Source organism: Symphalangus syndactylus, chromosome 3, assembly GCF_028878055.3.
Source record: "Symphalangus syndactylus isolate Jambi chromosome 3, NHGRI_mSymSyn1-v2.1_pri, whole genome shotgun sequence".
Lineage (NCBI taxonomy): Eukaryota > Metazoa > Chordata > Mammalia > Primates > Hylobatidae > Symphalangus > Symphalangus syndactylus.
Window position 1 is genome coordinate 108,413,968 of NC_072425.2, and position 13,611 is coordinate 108,427,578.

Here is a 13,611-nt window from a genome sequence, read left to right on the forward strand (position 1 = left end):
TTATAAGCTCAAATTTCTGTTTGACTTCTTTAAGCTACCATATGAAATATGAGAGACCAAAGTATGGTGATTTCCGTTATCTTTGATAATAGTTACTTCCAAATCAGCCAAATCTGGTAATAACAGAAAAAGCCTCTCCAAGCACTAGCTGCAATGAAAAAATAAGAATATGACAACATAAATGACTCATTAATAAAGATTCTTTTGATAGCTTTTAAAGCCAAACTCTGCTATTAATGCAAATTGAGAAGAAAAGAGAAAGAAGAGGCGAATTAAGGAAAACAGAAGTAGTATCCAAGCAAGAAGCAGATCAACCAAGAGAAAATGGTTAACAGAGATTACTTTCAAAGAGTAATGCAAACAATATCAGCAAAGTAATTTAGGGGTCCTCAGTATAAATGTGAGCTATGACCTTTGAAGGCATTTTCTTAGGGAAAGGTGAAAGAAAAATGAAAACATCATGATTTGTAGGTTTGAGTAACCCCTTCCCAGAATTTCCCTGACTCTTAAAACAAGGTACCTTCTCTGATAGGAAGGCTCCCCAGTAATGATTCAGAAATAACATTTTATGTGCTCCAAGCCTGTGATGACAAATAAGTTTTGTTTGTTTGTTTGTTTGTTTTTCTGAATGTGAAAGTAGTTTGGGTGAAGATAGCTTTGGTCTGTGGTTCGGATTAATTAATTAAGACATAACCAAATAAGTATTTGCATACTTTCACTGTTTCATGCTTTCAGCTAGTGTGTATGTATGAAGCATCTCTATGCAGGCACTTTTCTAAGTCTTAAGAGTATAGTAGAGTACAAGATAGAAGAATATGATAAGTGAGAGAGATACTGTGGGGACAGGCTCATGAAATCCCTGCTGAGGAAGTGAAATTAAGCTGAAATCTGATTTACAAGAAAGAGCCAACCATGTGAAGATCAAAGGAAAGAATATCCTAGGCAGAGGGAAGAGCTCTTAGAGACCTATAGTGAGAATAAGCTTGATATATTTGAGGAACTAAGAGAAGGTAAGTGGCTTAATGCCTGGTGGGGAAAGAGAAATGCCATACAGTGAGGGTAGGAAGTAAGCAGAGGCTTACTTATGTTACACAGCAGAGTGTGTTTTCATCAGAATGTTGTAAGAAGCTGTTCTGAGGGTTTTAAACAAAGAGGTGACCTAAATATTTTATATTTTGTAAATGCTTTGGTACAGGAGATAAGTGGGCACAAGTGAGGAATGGTGTTTGTACAGCAGTGATAGTAATAGAGTTGGACTGGCAAGGATGGATTTGAGATACATTTTGGACTTAGATGGTAAGACTTGCTTGGTGCTTTGAATGTGGACATTAGAGTTAAAGCAAAGAGCAGAATCAAAGATAGCTTAGATTCTTTGACCTAAGCAAAATGACAGATAAGTAGTGCCAGTTACTAAGATGGCTGAGGATTTGGAGAGAAAAACGAAGCATTTTTTTGTGGTAATTTCAGATATGCCCACCAGACATCCCAGGTAGAGCTGTTAACGAGGCACTTAAAATCCTGAGGTCAAAGTGTAGGACTGCATATAAAGATTTGGCCATCATTGGTTTTAAGTGGAATGTAAAGCATGTGACTGGGAGAGTATGTGGTAAACAATGGAAGGAAGCCCCAGAAAAGCCAGCCAGAGGAAGAAGAGCCAGCAAAGGAAATTAAGAGGTCTTTGTGGTAGAAGAAAACCAGCAGAGAGGTGTCATGGAAGCTAAGAAGAAAATGATTTTTAGAAGAGAGTGCTCAGCTGTCCTTTTATGAAAAAGCAACCTATACCCAAAACTTAGTTTTAAAAGCCCAAATTACAAGATTTTGGACTCTGTAATGTTCCCTATGTAATTCAAATATGTAGTGAGAAAAGAATGATGAAAATTAGCTTAGTGCCACAGAGTGGCAGAGGCCTTTGAGAGAGGGGAGAGAGTAGATAGTGTTGATAGATAGGAAATGGATAGGAAGCTCTCCTGTTACCATCCTTATAGGTCTCTTCTCCTTTCTTGCTTTTCATTTTCTTCTCTTGAATATCAATACACTAGCAGCAGTCTCTCATTTGGTACCACCTTTCCAAGTATCTATGTTTCTGAAAGTTCTGCCTTCTATAACAGAAATAGGAGAGTCAGACTTCAGCAAAACTCCAGCTCCCTTCAATCCACTCATAGTTTAACTACTTTTACCAGGCTTTAGTGGCGTTTTCTTCTAAAAATCAGACATCTGTTTTGCTTAACAAAATAGACTTTTTAACTATACATTGATACTTTGTACTAATTAGTTGATTTTAATTTAATAATTTAATTTAATAATTAATGACAACTTCAAGTAGTGCTGCCAGTCTGAGCAGTACACAATACCTGTGTACCTATTTACTTAAAACTGGCAAATTTAATATCTCTGTTCTGTCTGAAAACTATTTTACAAAAACAATTATGTTTTTCTGTGGTTACTCCATTCCAGTAACTATTACTTTAACTTTAGAAGTTATGTAGCATGAAATATAGTGATTGGTAACATGATTCAGTTGAATTTATTTCCTACAGGAAATTTTGTTAGAAGTTATGTTAATGTGCTGATGACTTAAGATTTTCTCCCTATCATTTTGAAAATCAACAAGAACTGTTCTAGTCCTTATATGATACTGGTTGTTGAGACTTTTCGAGGAATGTATTGAGTAGTTTTCTTGGTTGTGTGGATTGTTTGGAATTATGTAGTAGCTTAGAAGAAGCATGGCAAAGATGCTTTTAATTTGCATATTTTTATATAGTAATGTCTAACATGGAATCATCTTTACAGGAAAAAACAAAAAAGAAAAAGAAGCATAAGAAACACAGTAAGAAGAAGAAAAAGAAGGCTGCTAGTTCAAGTCCTGACTCACCATAACATTAAGAAAAATCAGGATTCCCTTGTAAAGAAAGTGCAATGTCTGAGGAAATTTCAACTGTGAAAACTACAACATATTTACTAAAATGCATGAATTTTCTTGTTTTTAGAATTATTCCTGGACTATTCAGTAGCCACTCAGATGCCACTGTGTGAAAGGGCCATAAATGTTGCCTGCTGCTTGAACATCTATTTTTTTCTCTTCCAGTGCTTGATAACTCTGGGAGATAATACTCTGCAGTTGTACTAGTGGTTAAGATATTTGGGAATAAAATTAATACTTTTCACTAGAAGTGTCTAAGGATAACCAACAGAAATTGAATCTGGATACATCTTTAAGATGTAATCAGAAATGACCAGATGACTCTAGTTAAAATTTTTGAAGGAAGGATTACATTAATATTTCAAAACCCTTACTCTGTAGATAAGTGTATTTTAATTTTTTCCCCTCGTATACTTTTATTTACCTGGGGAAGGAGCTTTTAGGGTTGGGGGGGTGGTTTGCTATCTCTTTAGCTAGCAGAATAGTGTGCCTTTGATCCTCACACATCCTGTATTGTGGACACAGTAGCCATGCTTCACGGGGAGGTCAGAGCTGGCTACCAGCAGTCTTGCCCTTTACTGAGCTTAGTGTTATCCTTGAATGCTGTCATATGCTGCTTTGAGTGAACCAGAGAAACAGTCATTTGCAGCATGAGAAAGCCCCAAAAGCTCTGGGATTTACCTCCACTTCAGTAATAATGAATATTTTTTAGCATTAGAATGTGTTATGTCATTTGAATTAATTTTGACTACACTTTGGCTTGGGAGAGGAATTATTTTAAATAGACACTGGTACTTTTTGAACTTGATAGCTAAAGATTCTAAAACGCATGTTTTATACTAAGTTTAACCAGTCAGGAAAATTTTATGTAACCAGTGATAGTTTATTTTTTTGTATGAATTTTGTTTAGGCTGCAATGTTTAGCTTTTGTTAACTCCTCACTCTTGCTGTCTTAAGTTCATTACTAGGTTTAATGGCCTACTTGCCAAGATATTTAGCATGTAAAAAGCAGGGTTTTGATTAAAAAAAAAAAAAACGGCTTCATATTGAAGCTGAGACTTACAATAACAAGTTGAGTGGCAAGCCTGGTATGCTGTGTCTTATTGCCAGAATCTTAGTAAATGTAATGTTTTAAAAGTTTGTTGTCTTTGTATATTAATAACAAATTATGACAAGTTAAGTTTAAATAAGAGTTACATTATTGCTCTCCCTGTGTCATATTTTACTAAGATTTTGTGCCTCATGTCTACTGCTGAATTGTTTACTAGGAATGTTAAAAGGAATTGATAATTCATTTTCATTTTACATTTTTATATAATCAGGTAACATGACATACAACTTGATGTACAATTTTGCCTGTTACAAAGGGTGTGCTAATTATAGTGGTATATGCACGGAACATGTTGGCATGACAACAGGCTGAATAAATAGCTATTTTACTTAAAAATAGCTGTGTTCTTATCAGCTCCCTTTGGACTGCAAGTAAACTTACAAAGATAAACACTCCTAGATGTTAAGCTGGAAATAGGTAAGACATATCCCTACATTTTTAGCTGTTAAAAAAACACATATCTTGGTTTCTTTAAATTTTATACTCAAAGCTGCATACTATTTCCTAATAAAAGATATCTGTATGCTTTTGAATACACAGGAAATTTAAGGGACGTTTTGCATCCAAAAGGAAGTTTCCTAGAATTGTTGTTCATGAAAATGCCAGAAGATAAGTTGATCAGATCACATGGTCATCACTTTTGTTATGACACAGAAGTGCAGGTTTACAGACTAGTCCAGTAGGTATATAAAGATTGTATTCCACTAGAAGCAACTGTTCATTTTATTAGACGGGGAAGAAGGTGATTTGGTGAAAAACTATATTCTTTCCAGAATGTGTTAACTGTCTGGGCAACACTTTTTTCTAGTCCTCTGTTGGTAGCCTTAACAGCCTCCTAACAAAGTATGGAAAGAAAAGGGCCGGGCGCGGTGGCTCACGCTTGTAATCCCAGCACTTTGGGAGGCCAAGGCGGGCGGATCACGAGGTCAGGAGATTGAGACCACGGTGAAACCCCGTCTCTAATTTAAAAAGTACAAAAAAATTAGCCGGGCGTGGTGGCGGGCGCCTGTAGTCCCAGCTACTCAGAGAGGCTGAGGCAGGAGAATGGCGTGAACCCGGGAGGCGGAGCTTGCAGCGAGCCGAGATTGCGCCACTGCACTCCAGCCTGGGTGACAGAGCAAGACTCCGTCTCAAAAAAAAAAAAAGAAAATTTGACAGAGTAATTTTTTTATTTTTATTTATTTATTTATTTATTTTTTGGTGACAGGGTCTCACTCTGTTTCCTGGGCTGGAGTGCAGTGGTGTGATTTCAGCTCACTGTAGCCTCGACCTCCCAGGCTCAAGTGATCCTCCCACCTCAATCTCCCTAGTAGCTGGGACTTCAGGCGCACACCACCATGCCTGGCTGATTTTTTTTATTTTTTGTAGAGACGGAGTTTCACCATGTTGCCCAGGCTGATCCCAGACTCCTGGGCTCAAGTGATCCACCCACCTCTGCCTCCCAAAGTACTAGGATTACAGGCGTGAGCCACTGTGCCTAGCTGACAGTACTATTACCAGTTATGTTTATTCCAAAGTTACTACCCTGTGCAAGTTACTAACATCTCTTCCTCCCTTCCAAACTACCCTTTTTCTTGACAAACTTTACACCAATTTTTTATAAATACAAGGCATGTTACCAGGATAATGGTACTGGAATAACTGCCGTAAATCAGTGGATGTTCCAGATAGAAAAATTGGCTTTATACTCATGCTACCTCTTTGTAATTGTTTGGATTCCTTTGGCTGCCCTTAGTATATTTAGATGTTTTAAATACCATTAGAGTGTCCTGAATTTATTTTGACTAGAATACAGATTTACATTCCTTCAATCAAGTTGTATTAAAAACCTATTGCTTAATTTTCTGACATTTCATGGAGACCCGTAGACAAGGCTCACAGAAACCAAGTGAGAACAGCTATTCTTCAAACTTAAGTGACAGGGTTCATGCTTTTTTAAAAATTGCTACTTTTTAACTTAGTCTATGAATACTCATTTATTTGCTTAAGAAAAGTTTTGAGAAACCTTTCTTTCCCCCCAACTGTATTTAACCATGGATCACTGCATCCTTGACTTCCCAGGCTCAAGCCAGCCTCCCACTTCAGCCTTCCCAGTAGCTGGAACCTGTGACAGGCATGCACCGCCACACCCAGCTAATTTTTTTTTTGTAGAGACAGGATCTCCCTATGTTGCCCAGGCTGGTCTCAAACTCCTGGGCTCAACTTTGCTCTAAGATTGGAGTGGGTGCTGGAGCAGCGAGAGGCCAGGAAGTGGCAGCACGTGCTTCGAAGCCTGTGGAGTAGGTGTCAGGAGAAGGGAGAGGTCAGAGAGTGGGAGCAGGCACCTCCAAGCCTGTGGGGGAAAGGGGGGCCTTCCCAGCCCCCAAGAGTGCAGAGATGCCTGGGTCCGCAGCTGTGGCTTGGGCAGCTGCAGCTGTGCCCAGGAGGGTGGGGATCCTGCCTGCTGCAGCTGGCACCTTTGCAGTGGCCACTCCAGATGGGCCGCTGTTACCATCACTGTGAAGTAGAAACTATTATCTCCATTTTGCAAATGAGAAAACTGAAACACAGAAAGGCTTACCCAAGGTCACCCTAGAAAATGGGGTGCATAATCTCTCAATAAGACCTAAGATAATTCTTGGCTGGGTGCAGTGGCTCACGCCTGTCATCCCAGCACTTTGGGAGGCCGAGATGGGCAGATCACTTGAGGTCAGGAGTTCAAGACCAGCCTGGCCAACGTGGTGAAACCCCGTCTCTATCCAAAATAGAAAAATTAGCCAGGCATGGTGGTGCACACCTGTCATCCCAGCTACTCGGGAGGCTGAGACAGGAGAATTGCTTGAACCCAGGAAATGGAGGTTGCAGTGAGCTGAGATTGCGCCATTGCACTCCAGCCTGGGCAACGGAGAGAGACTCTGTCTCAAAAAAAAAAAACAAAAAAAAACAAAGCCTAAGGTAATTCTTTTACTATGAACATGGTAATTTCTACCCTTTTCTTTCTTTGATCCTAAGCTGGATACCAGTGAGGTTTTGTGAATCTAAGGCAGCCCAGGCCCAGTTCACCTGTATTACTTTGAAGTTCAGGAAAGAAACAGATGGTGGGAGGTTTTGGAGTCTCAGATCCAGCTAATGCAGCCTCCAAAGTATCCTCTTCTTTTGGAAATACACTCACTAGGCCTGTTAGGGCTGAGGGTAGATTCCTTCTTGAGAGACAGTATCTTCCCAGTACCACACACACTTCTTTTTTTGTATTAATATATTTTTTTAATTTTTAATTCTTGTTGGTACATAGTAGATGTATATATTTATGGGGTGCATGAGATACTTTAATATAGGCACGTAATGCATAATAATCACATGATGGTAAATGGATATCCATTCCCTCAAGCATTTATCCTTTGTGTTACAAACAATCCAATTACACTCTTTTAGTTCTTATTAATATTTTGGGGTTTTGGGGGGTTTTTTTTGAGAAAGAGTCTCACTCTGTTGCCCAGGCTGGAGTGCAATGGTGTCATCTCAGCTCACTGCAACCTCTGCCTCCTGGGTTCAAGCAATTCTCCTGCCTCAGCCTCCCTAGTAGCTGGGATTACAGGTGCCAAAAATTAGGTGTCTGGCTTAATTTTTGTATTTTTAGTAGAGATGGGGTTTCACCGTTGTGGCCAGGCTGGTCTCGAACTTCTGATGTCAAGTGATCCGCCCATCTCGGCCTCCGAAAGTGTTGGGATTACAGGCGTGAGCCACCGCACCTGTCTCTTTCAGTTATTTTTAAATGTACAATGAAATAATTATTGACTATAGTCACCCTGTTGTGCTATCAAATACTAGTCCTATTCGTTCTTCCCATTTTTGTACCTATTAACAATCCCCACCTCACCCCTACCCCTCTACTACCCTTTCCAACCTCTGGTAACCATTTTACTCTCTATTTTCATGAGTTCAATTGTTTTAATTTTAACTCCCACATATAAGTGAGAACATGTGAAGTTTGTCTTTCTGTGTCTGGCTTATTTAACTTAATGACCTACAGTTCCATCCATGTTGTTGCAAATGACAGGATCTCATCCTTTTTTATGGCTGAATAGTACTCCATTATGTATATGTACCACTTTTTTTTGTTTGTTTGTTTTCTAAGATGGAGTTTCATTCTTGTTGCCCAGGCTGGAGTGCAATGGCATGATCTCAGCTCACTGCAACCTCCGCCTCCCGGGTTCAAGCAATTCTCCTGCCTCAGCCTCACGAGTAGCTGGGATTACAGGCATGTGCCACAATGCCCAACTAAGTTTTTTATTTTTAGTACAGACGGGGTTTCGCCATGTTAGCCAGACTGGTCTCGAACTCCTGACCTCAGGTGATCTGCCCACCTTGGCCTCCCAAAGTGCTGAGATTACAGGCCCGAGCCACTGCACCCCACCACGTTTTTTTAATCCATTCACCTGTTGATAGACACTTAGGTTGCTTCCTAAGTGTCTTGGCTATTATGGGTGGTGCTGCAATAAGCATGAGAGTGCAGCTATCTCTTCAATATCCTGATTTCTTTTCTTCTAGATATATACCAAGCAGTGGGATTGCTGGATCATATGGTAGCTCTATTTTTAGTTTTTTGAGACAAGGTCTCACTCTGTCACCTAGGCTGGAGTGCAGTGGCATGATCACAGCTCACTGCAGTCTTGATCACCAGTGCTCAAGCAATCCTCCTGCCTCAGCCTTTCGAGCAGCTGGGACTACAGGCATGTTCCACTATATCCAGCTAATTTTTTTTTTATTTTTTTTTTTAGAGACAGCGTCTCACTATGTTGTCCAGGCTGGTCCTGAACTCCTAGATTCAAGCAATCCTCCTGCCTCTGCCTCCCAAATTGCTGGAACTACAGATGTGAGCCACCACGTCCAGTTTTGAGGAACCTCCAAACTGTTCTCCATGGTGGTTGTACTAATTTACATTCCCGCCTACAGTGTATGAGGGTTCCCTTTTCTTCACATCCCTGGCAGCATTTGTTATTGCCTGACTTTGGGATATAAGCATTTTTTTTTTTTTTTGAGACAGAATTTTGCTGGTTGCCCAGGCTGGAGTGCAATGGCGCGATCTCGGCTCACCGCAACCTCTGCCTCCTGGGTTCAAGTGATTCTCCTGCCTCAGTCTCCCAAGTAGCTGAGATTACAGGCATGTGCCACCACACCTGGCTAATTTTGTATTTTTAGTAGAGACAGTTTTATCCATGTTGGTCAGGCTGGTCTTGAACTCCTGACCTCAGGTGATCCACCCGCCTTGGTCTCCCAAAGTGCTGGGATTACAGGTGTAAGCCCCCACGCCCAGCCAATATAAGCCATTTTAAATGGGGCAAGATGATATCTCATTGTAGTTTTGATTTCCATTTCTCTGATGATCAATGATGTTGAGTACCTTTTCGTATACCTGTTTGACATTTCTACATTTTCTTTAGAGAAATGTCAGAGTTTCTGCCCATTTTTAAATCGTATTATTAGATTTTTTTCCTTTAGAGTTGTTTGAACTCCTTATATATTCTGGTTATTAATCCCTTGTCAGATGGATAGTCTGCAAATATTAATATTTTCTCCCATTCTATGGGTTTTCTCTTTACTTTGTTTCTTTTGCTGTGCAGAAGTTTTTAAACTTCACGTGATCCAATTTGTCCACTTTTGCTTTGGTTGCCTGTGCTTGTGAGAAATCTTCACTCAGACCAATGTATGGAGAGTTTCTCTGATGTTTTCTTGTAGTAGTTTCATAGTTTGAGGTTTTACGTTTATGTCTTTAATCCATTTTGACTTGATTTTTGTATATGGTGAGAAGTAGGGGTCAAATTTCATTCTTCTGCATATGGATATCCAGTTTTCCCATCACCCTTTACTGAAGAGACTGTCTTTTCCCTAACATATGTTCTTGGCACCTTTGCCGAAAATGAGTTCACTGTAGATGTATGGATTTGCTTCTGAGTTCTCTATTCTGTTCCATTGCTCTATGTGTCTGTTTTTATGCCAGTACCACGCTGTTTTGGTTACTATAGCACTGTAGTGTAATTTGAGGTTAGGTAACATGATTCCACCAGTTTTGTTCTTTTTGCTCAGGATAGCTTTGGTTATTCTGGGTGTTTTGTGGTTCCATATAAATTTTAGAATTGTTTTTTCTATTTCTGTGAAGAATGTCATTGGTATTTTAATAGAGATTGCATTGAATCTGTAGATTGCTTTGGGTAGTATGGACATTTTAATAATATTGATTCTTCCAATTCATGAACATGGAATATCTTTCCATTTTGGGGGGTGTCTTCTTCAATTTCTTTCATTAGTGTCTTATAGTCTTCATTGTAGAGCTCTTTCATTTCTTAGGTTAATTCCTAGGTATTTAATTTTATGTATGGCTATTGTAAATCGGATTACTTTTCTTCTTTTTCAGATTGTTGGCATATAGAAATGCTACTGATTTTTGCTATGTTGAAATGCTATGTTGATTTTGCATCCTGCAATGTTACTGAATTTGTCAGTTCTAATAGCTTTTTTGCGGCAGTCTTTAGGTTTTTCCAAATGTAAGATTATATCATTTACAAACAAGGATAATTTGATTTCTTCCTTTCCAATTTGGATCCCCTTTATTTCTCTCTTGTCTAATTGCTAGCTAGGATCTCTCCTTTGAAAGAAAATGTTATGGAGTAAATTTTTTCTGACAATTACTCAAACTTTTCTCTAGATTAGACTCTCAGCAACCCTGATGTAATTAGGCCCAGAAGTGAAAAAACAAGGACTTGTTGAAACCAATCCAATTAAGCAGTTAAAGGCATTCATAATCTCTACACATGCTACTCTCACCCCCTACTCCTGCGCAACATACTTAAGTCTCTCATAATCCCTGTCATGAATGCTTCACTCCAGGCAGGTCTGTCTTCTTAATTTATACCCATTTGCTGTCTTAATTCAGGTGGGCCACTCTTCTGCACCTCCTCCTCACACCTCTCTACCTATCCCAACCATCCTTAAAGGTTCAGCAGTGGTCTGCAAGTCTTCTTCAGAACTGTTACTTCCATAACTCCCAGTGCCTTGCTCCTTAACAGAGCAACTTCACTGCTACCCTTTTGACCTGATAAGCGCCCAAGTAACAGATACTTTGTGGAACAAATTCTACAAAAAATTAATTTGAAAATCATTGCCCTATTGTACTTATTTTATCATAAAATAGCCATATAATAATGGACTTCCTCTAATTTTTTTTTTTTTTTTTTTTTTTTTTTTTTTTGAGACGGAGTCTTGCTCTGTCGCCCAGGCTGGAGTGCAGTGGCGCGATCTCGGCTCACTGCGAGCACCACCTCCCGGGTTCACGCCATTCTCCTGCCTCAGCCTCTCCGAGTAGCTGGGACTACAGGCGCCTGCCACCACGCCCGGCTAATTTTTTTTGTATTTTTAGTAGAGACGGGGTTTCACCGTGGTCTCGATCTCCTGACCTCATGATCCGCCCACCTCAGCCTCCCAAAGTGCTGGGATTACAAGCATGAGCCACCGTGCCCGGCCAACTTCCTCTAATTTTTATCTTATTTCTCCAATTACAGTGTAAGTGTTTTAGGGACGGGGTTATATTTTATATATCTAAGGTAACTCAGATAGGCCTATTAGAATAATACAAATAAAGTAAGTGGCCTCTGTAAATAAATAATTTTTGATGTATGTAGGGTGTCTACAGAAGTGTGAACTTTGATAAAATTATTTTTTTAGTCTAGAGAGCTATTTTCCATGCAAAATTTAAAACTAGTATTTACCAAGAAACATCTTCCTCTCTAAGGTTATGACAATGATGGCAGCTATCACTTGCAGACTTTGAAAAAGCAGTAAGAGAAGACAGACTTCTGTTGGAGGTGTTTGGACCATGTTTACCAGAAGCAAATGTATAGTTACTAGTGCCAATAGCCCAAACAGATTCAGGAAAAATTTTAAAGGGTCAGAAAGTAATACTTGCTAGACACTCTGTTGGGCTGCAGCCCACTGCTGTTGAGGCAATCATTGAGAATTCAGCCCCATCCTGGCATTTGGGCCCCAAGAAGACATTCATGATTATTTCAGTAACTATATTCAAGACTTTCATTGAGCTTTTAACCTCTTTAGCAATAGACAATTCCTGTTTCTTGTAAGTATGGTGTATTTCCCAAACCAAATCCAGGGTATATTGGCTTGCTTAAGGGATAGAACACTGAATAGAGTTTCAGCAAGTACACCACAAACTGCTAGAACACTTGATCTCTTTCAACCCAATTGCTGTCAATGTTTTTAAAATTTTGGAGACATAGAGTACTTTGTGCTTATGAAGGTTTTTCATGTATGCATCTGACAAAAGTTTTCTGAGCTGCAAGTATCAGTCTAATAATTGATTTGGCTCATAAAATTGCCTTACATATTCTTCCTTTATCAACTATGCTTTTCAAACACGGTATACAAAAACATTTCTTTCTTTTTTTTTTTTTTTGAGACAGAGTCTCCCTCTGTTGCCCAAACTGGAGTGCAGTGGCACAATCTCAACTCACTGCGATCTCTGCCTCCTGGGTTCAAGCAATTCTCATGCCTCAGCCTCCCGAGTAGCTGGGATTATAGGCATTTGCCACCACGCCTGGCTACTTCTTGTATTTTTTTGTAGAGATGGAGTTTCATCATGTTGGCCAGGCTGGCCTCCAACTCCTGACCTCAGGTGATCCTCCCACCTTGGCCTCCGAAAGTGTTGCAATTACAGGCGTGAGCCACTGTGCTCAAAATAATAACCTATTATGGAAATTTTGTAAATCAGCTTGTATGTTAAGCTATCCTTATCCACCTCAACTCATCTCTTTAATTTTTCCCCCTGTACTTTATTCCCTCTACCCCACATTTTAACTTTCTGGAAACGTGGTAAAAAGCAATGTGTAAAAGGCAGGCTTCCAATCTGAAGAGATGGGCAAAAACGGTATATAGCATAATGGACTAGATCAGAGTAACTGCTTAGGATGGAACAGCCAACAGTTCTTCAGCTGCTTCCAGAGTTCATCTGTAGCCCAGTTATCTAGAGCCTTGCTATTCAAAGATGGTCTGTGCACCAGCAGCACTGGCAGCACCTAGGGACTTGGGAAAAATGCAGAATCTCAGGCCCCACCCAAAACCAACTTAATTTGAATCTTTTTGTTTTGTTTTGCTGCTTGACACCACAAAGGTTTCTTTCTTTCTCTCCTCATGATGAATTATGTTGGTGGGGATGAGGAGTGCTGGCTTCCACATGGTCACAGGACTATCAGGAACCCATTCAGAAACACACGACCCATTTAGCAGCTCCTCTCCTTAACTGTCAGGTAACTTTTGTCACGCAACAGATCTCTAGAACTCTTTTCATCTTCCAAAACTGAAATTCTATACCCATTAAACAGTAACTCCTCATTTTCCCTCCCCACAGCCCCTGGCCACCACCACCAGAATCTGCATTTTAACAAGATCCTGAGGTGGAGATCATAGCAACTTATAGTCTGAGAAGCCTGAACCATACAGCAATTTGCTCCTTCCAATTCTACGCTTAGGTCTCTAATATATCCTTTACCTGAGATTTCAGCAAAAACTGTATCTAATTACCTCACATGGAAGT

At 39.7% G+C, this 13,611-nt stretch overlaps 1 protein-coding gene across 2 annotated transcripts in view; it reads left to right on the top strand.

Annotated features, from left to right (window-relative positions):
- FAM133B (family with sequence similarity 133 member B) overlaps window positions 1-4,367 on the top strand; it is a 30,610-nt gene extending 26,243 nt beyond the window's left edge. For both annotated transcript variants that reach the window (XM_063636346.1, XM_055272713.2), the window contains exon 11: window positions 2,791-4,367. In XM_063636346.1, the coding sequence (XP_063492416.1) occupies window positions 2,791-2,819 (29 nt within the window). In that variant the 3' untranslated portion in view covers window positions 2,820-4,367. The remainder of the gene's footprint in view (window positions 1-2,790) is intronic.
- The last annotated feature ends 9,244 nt before the right edge of the window (window positions 4,368-13,611 follow it).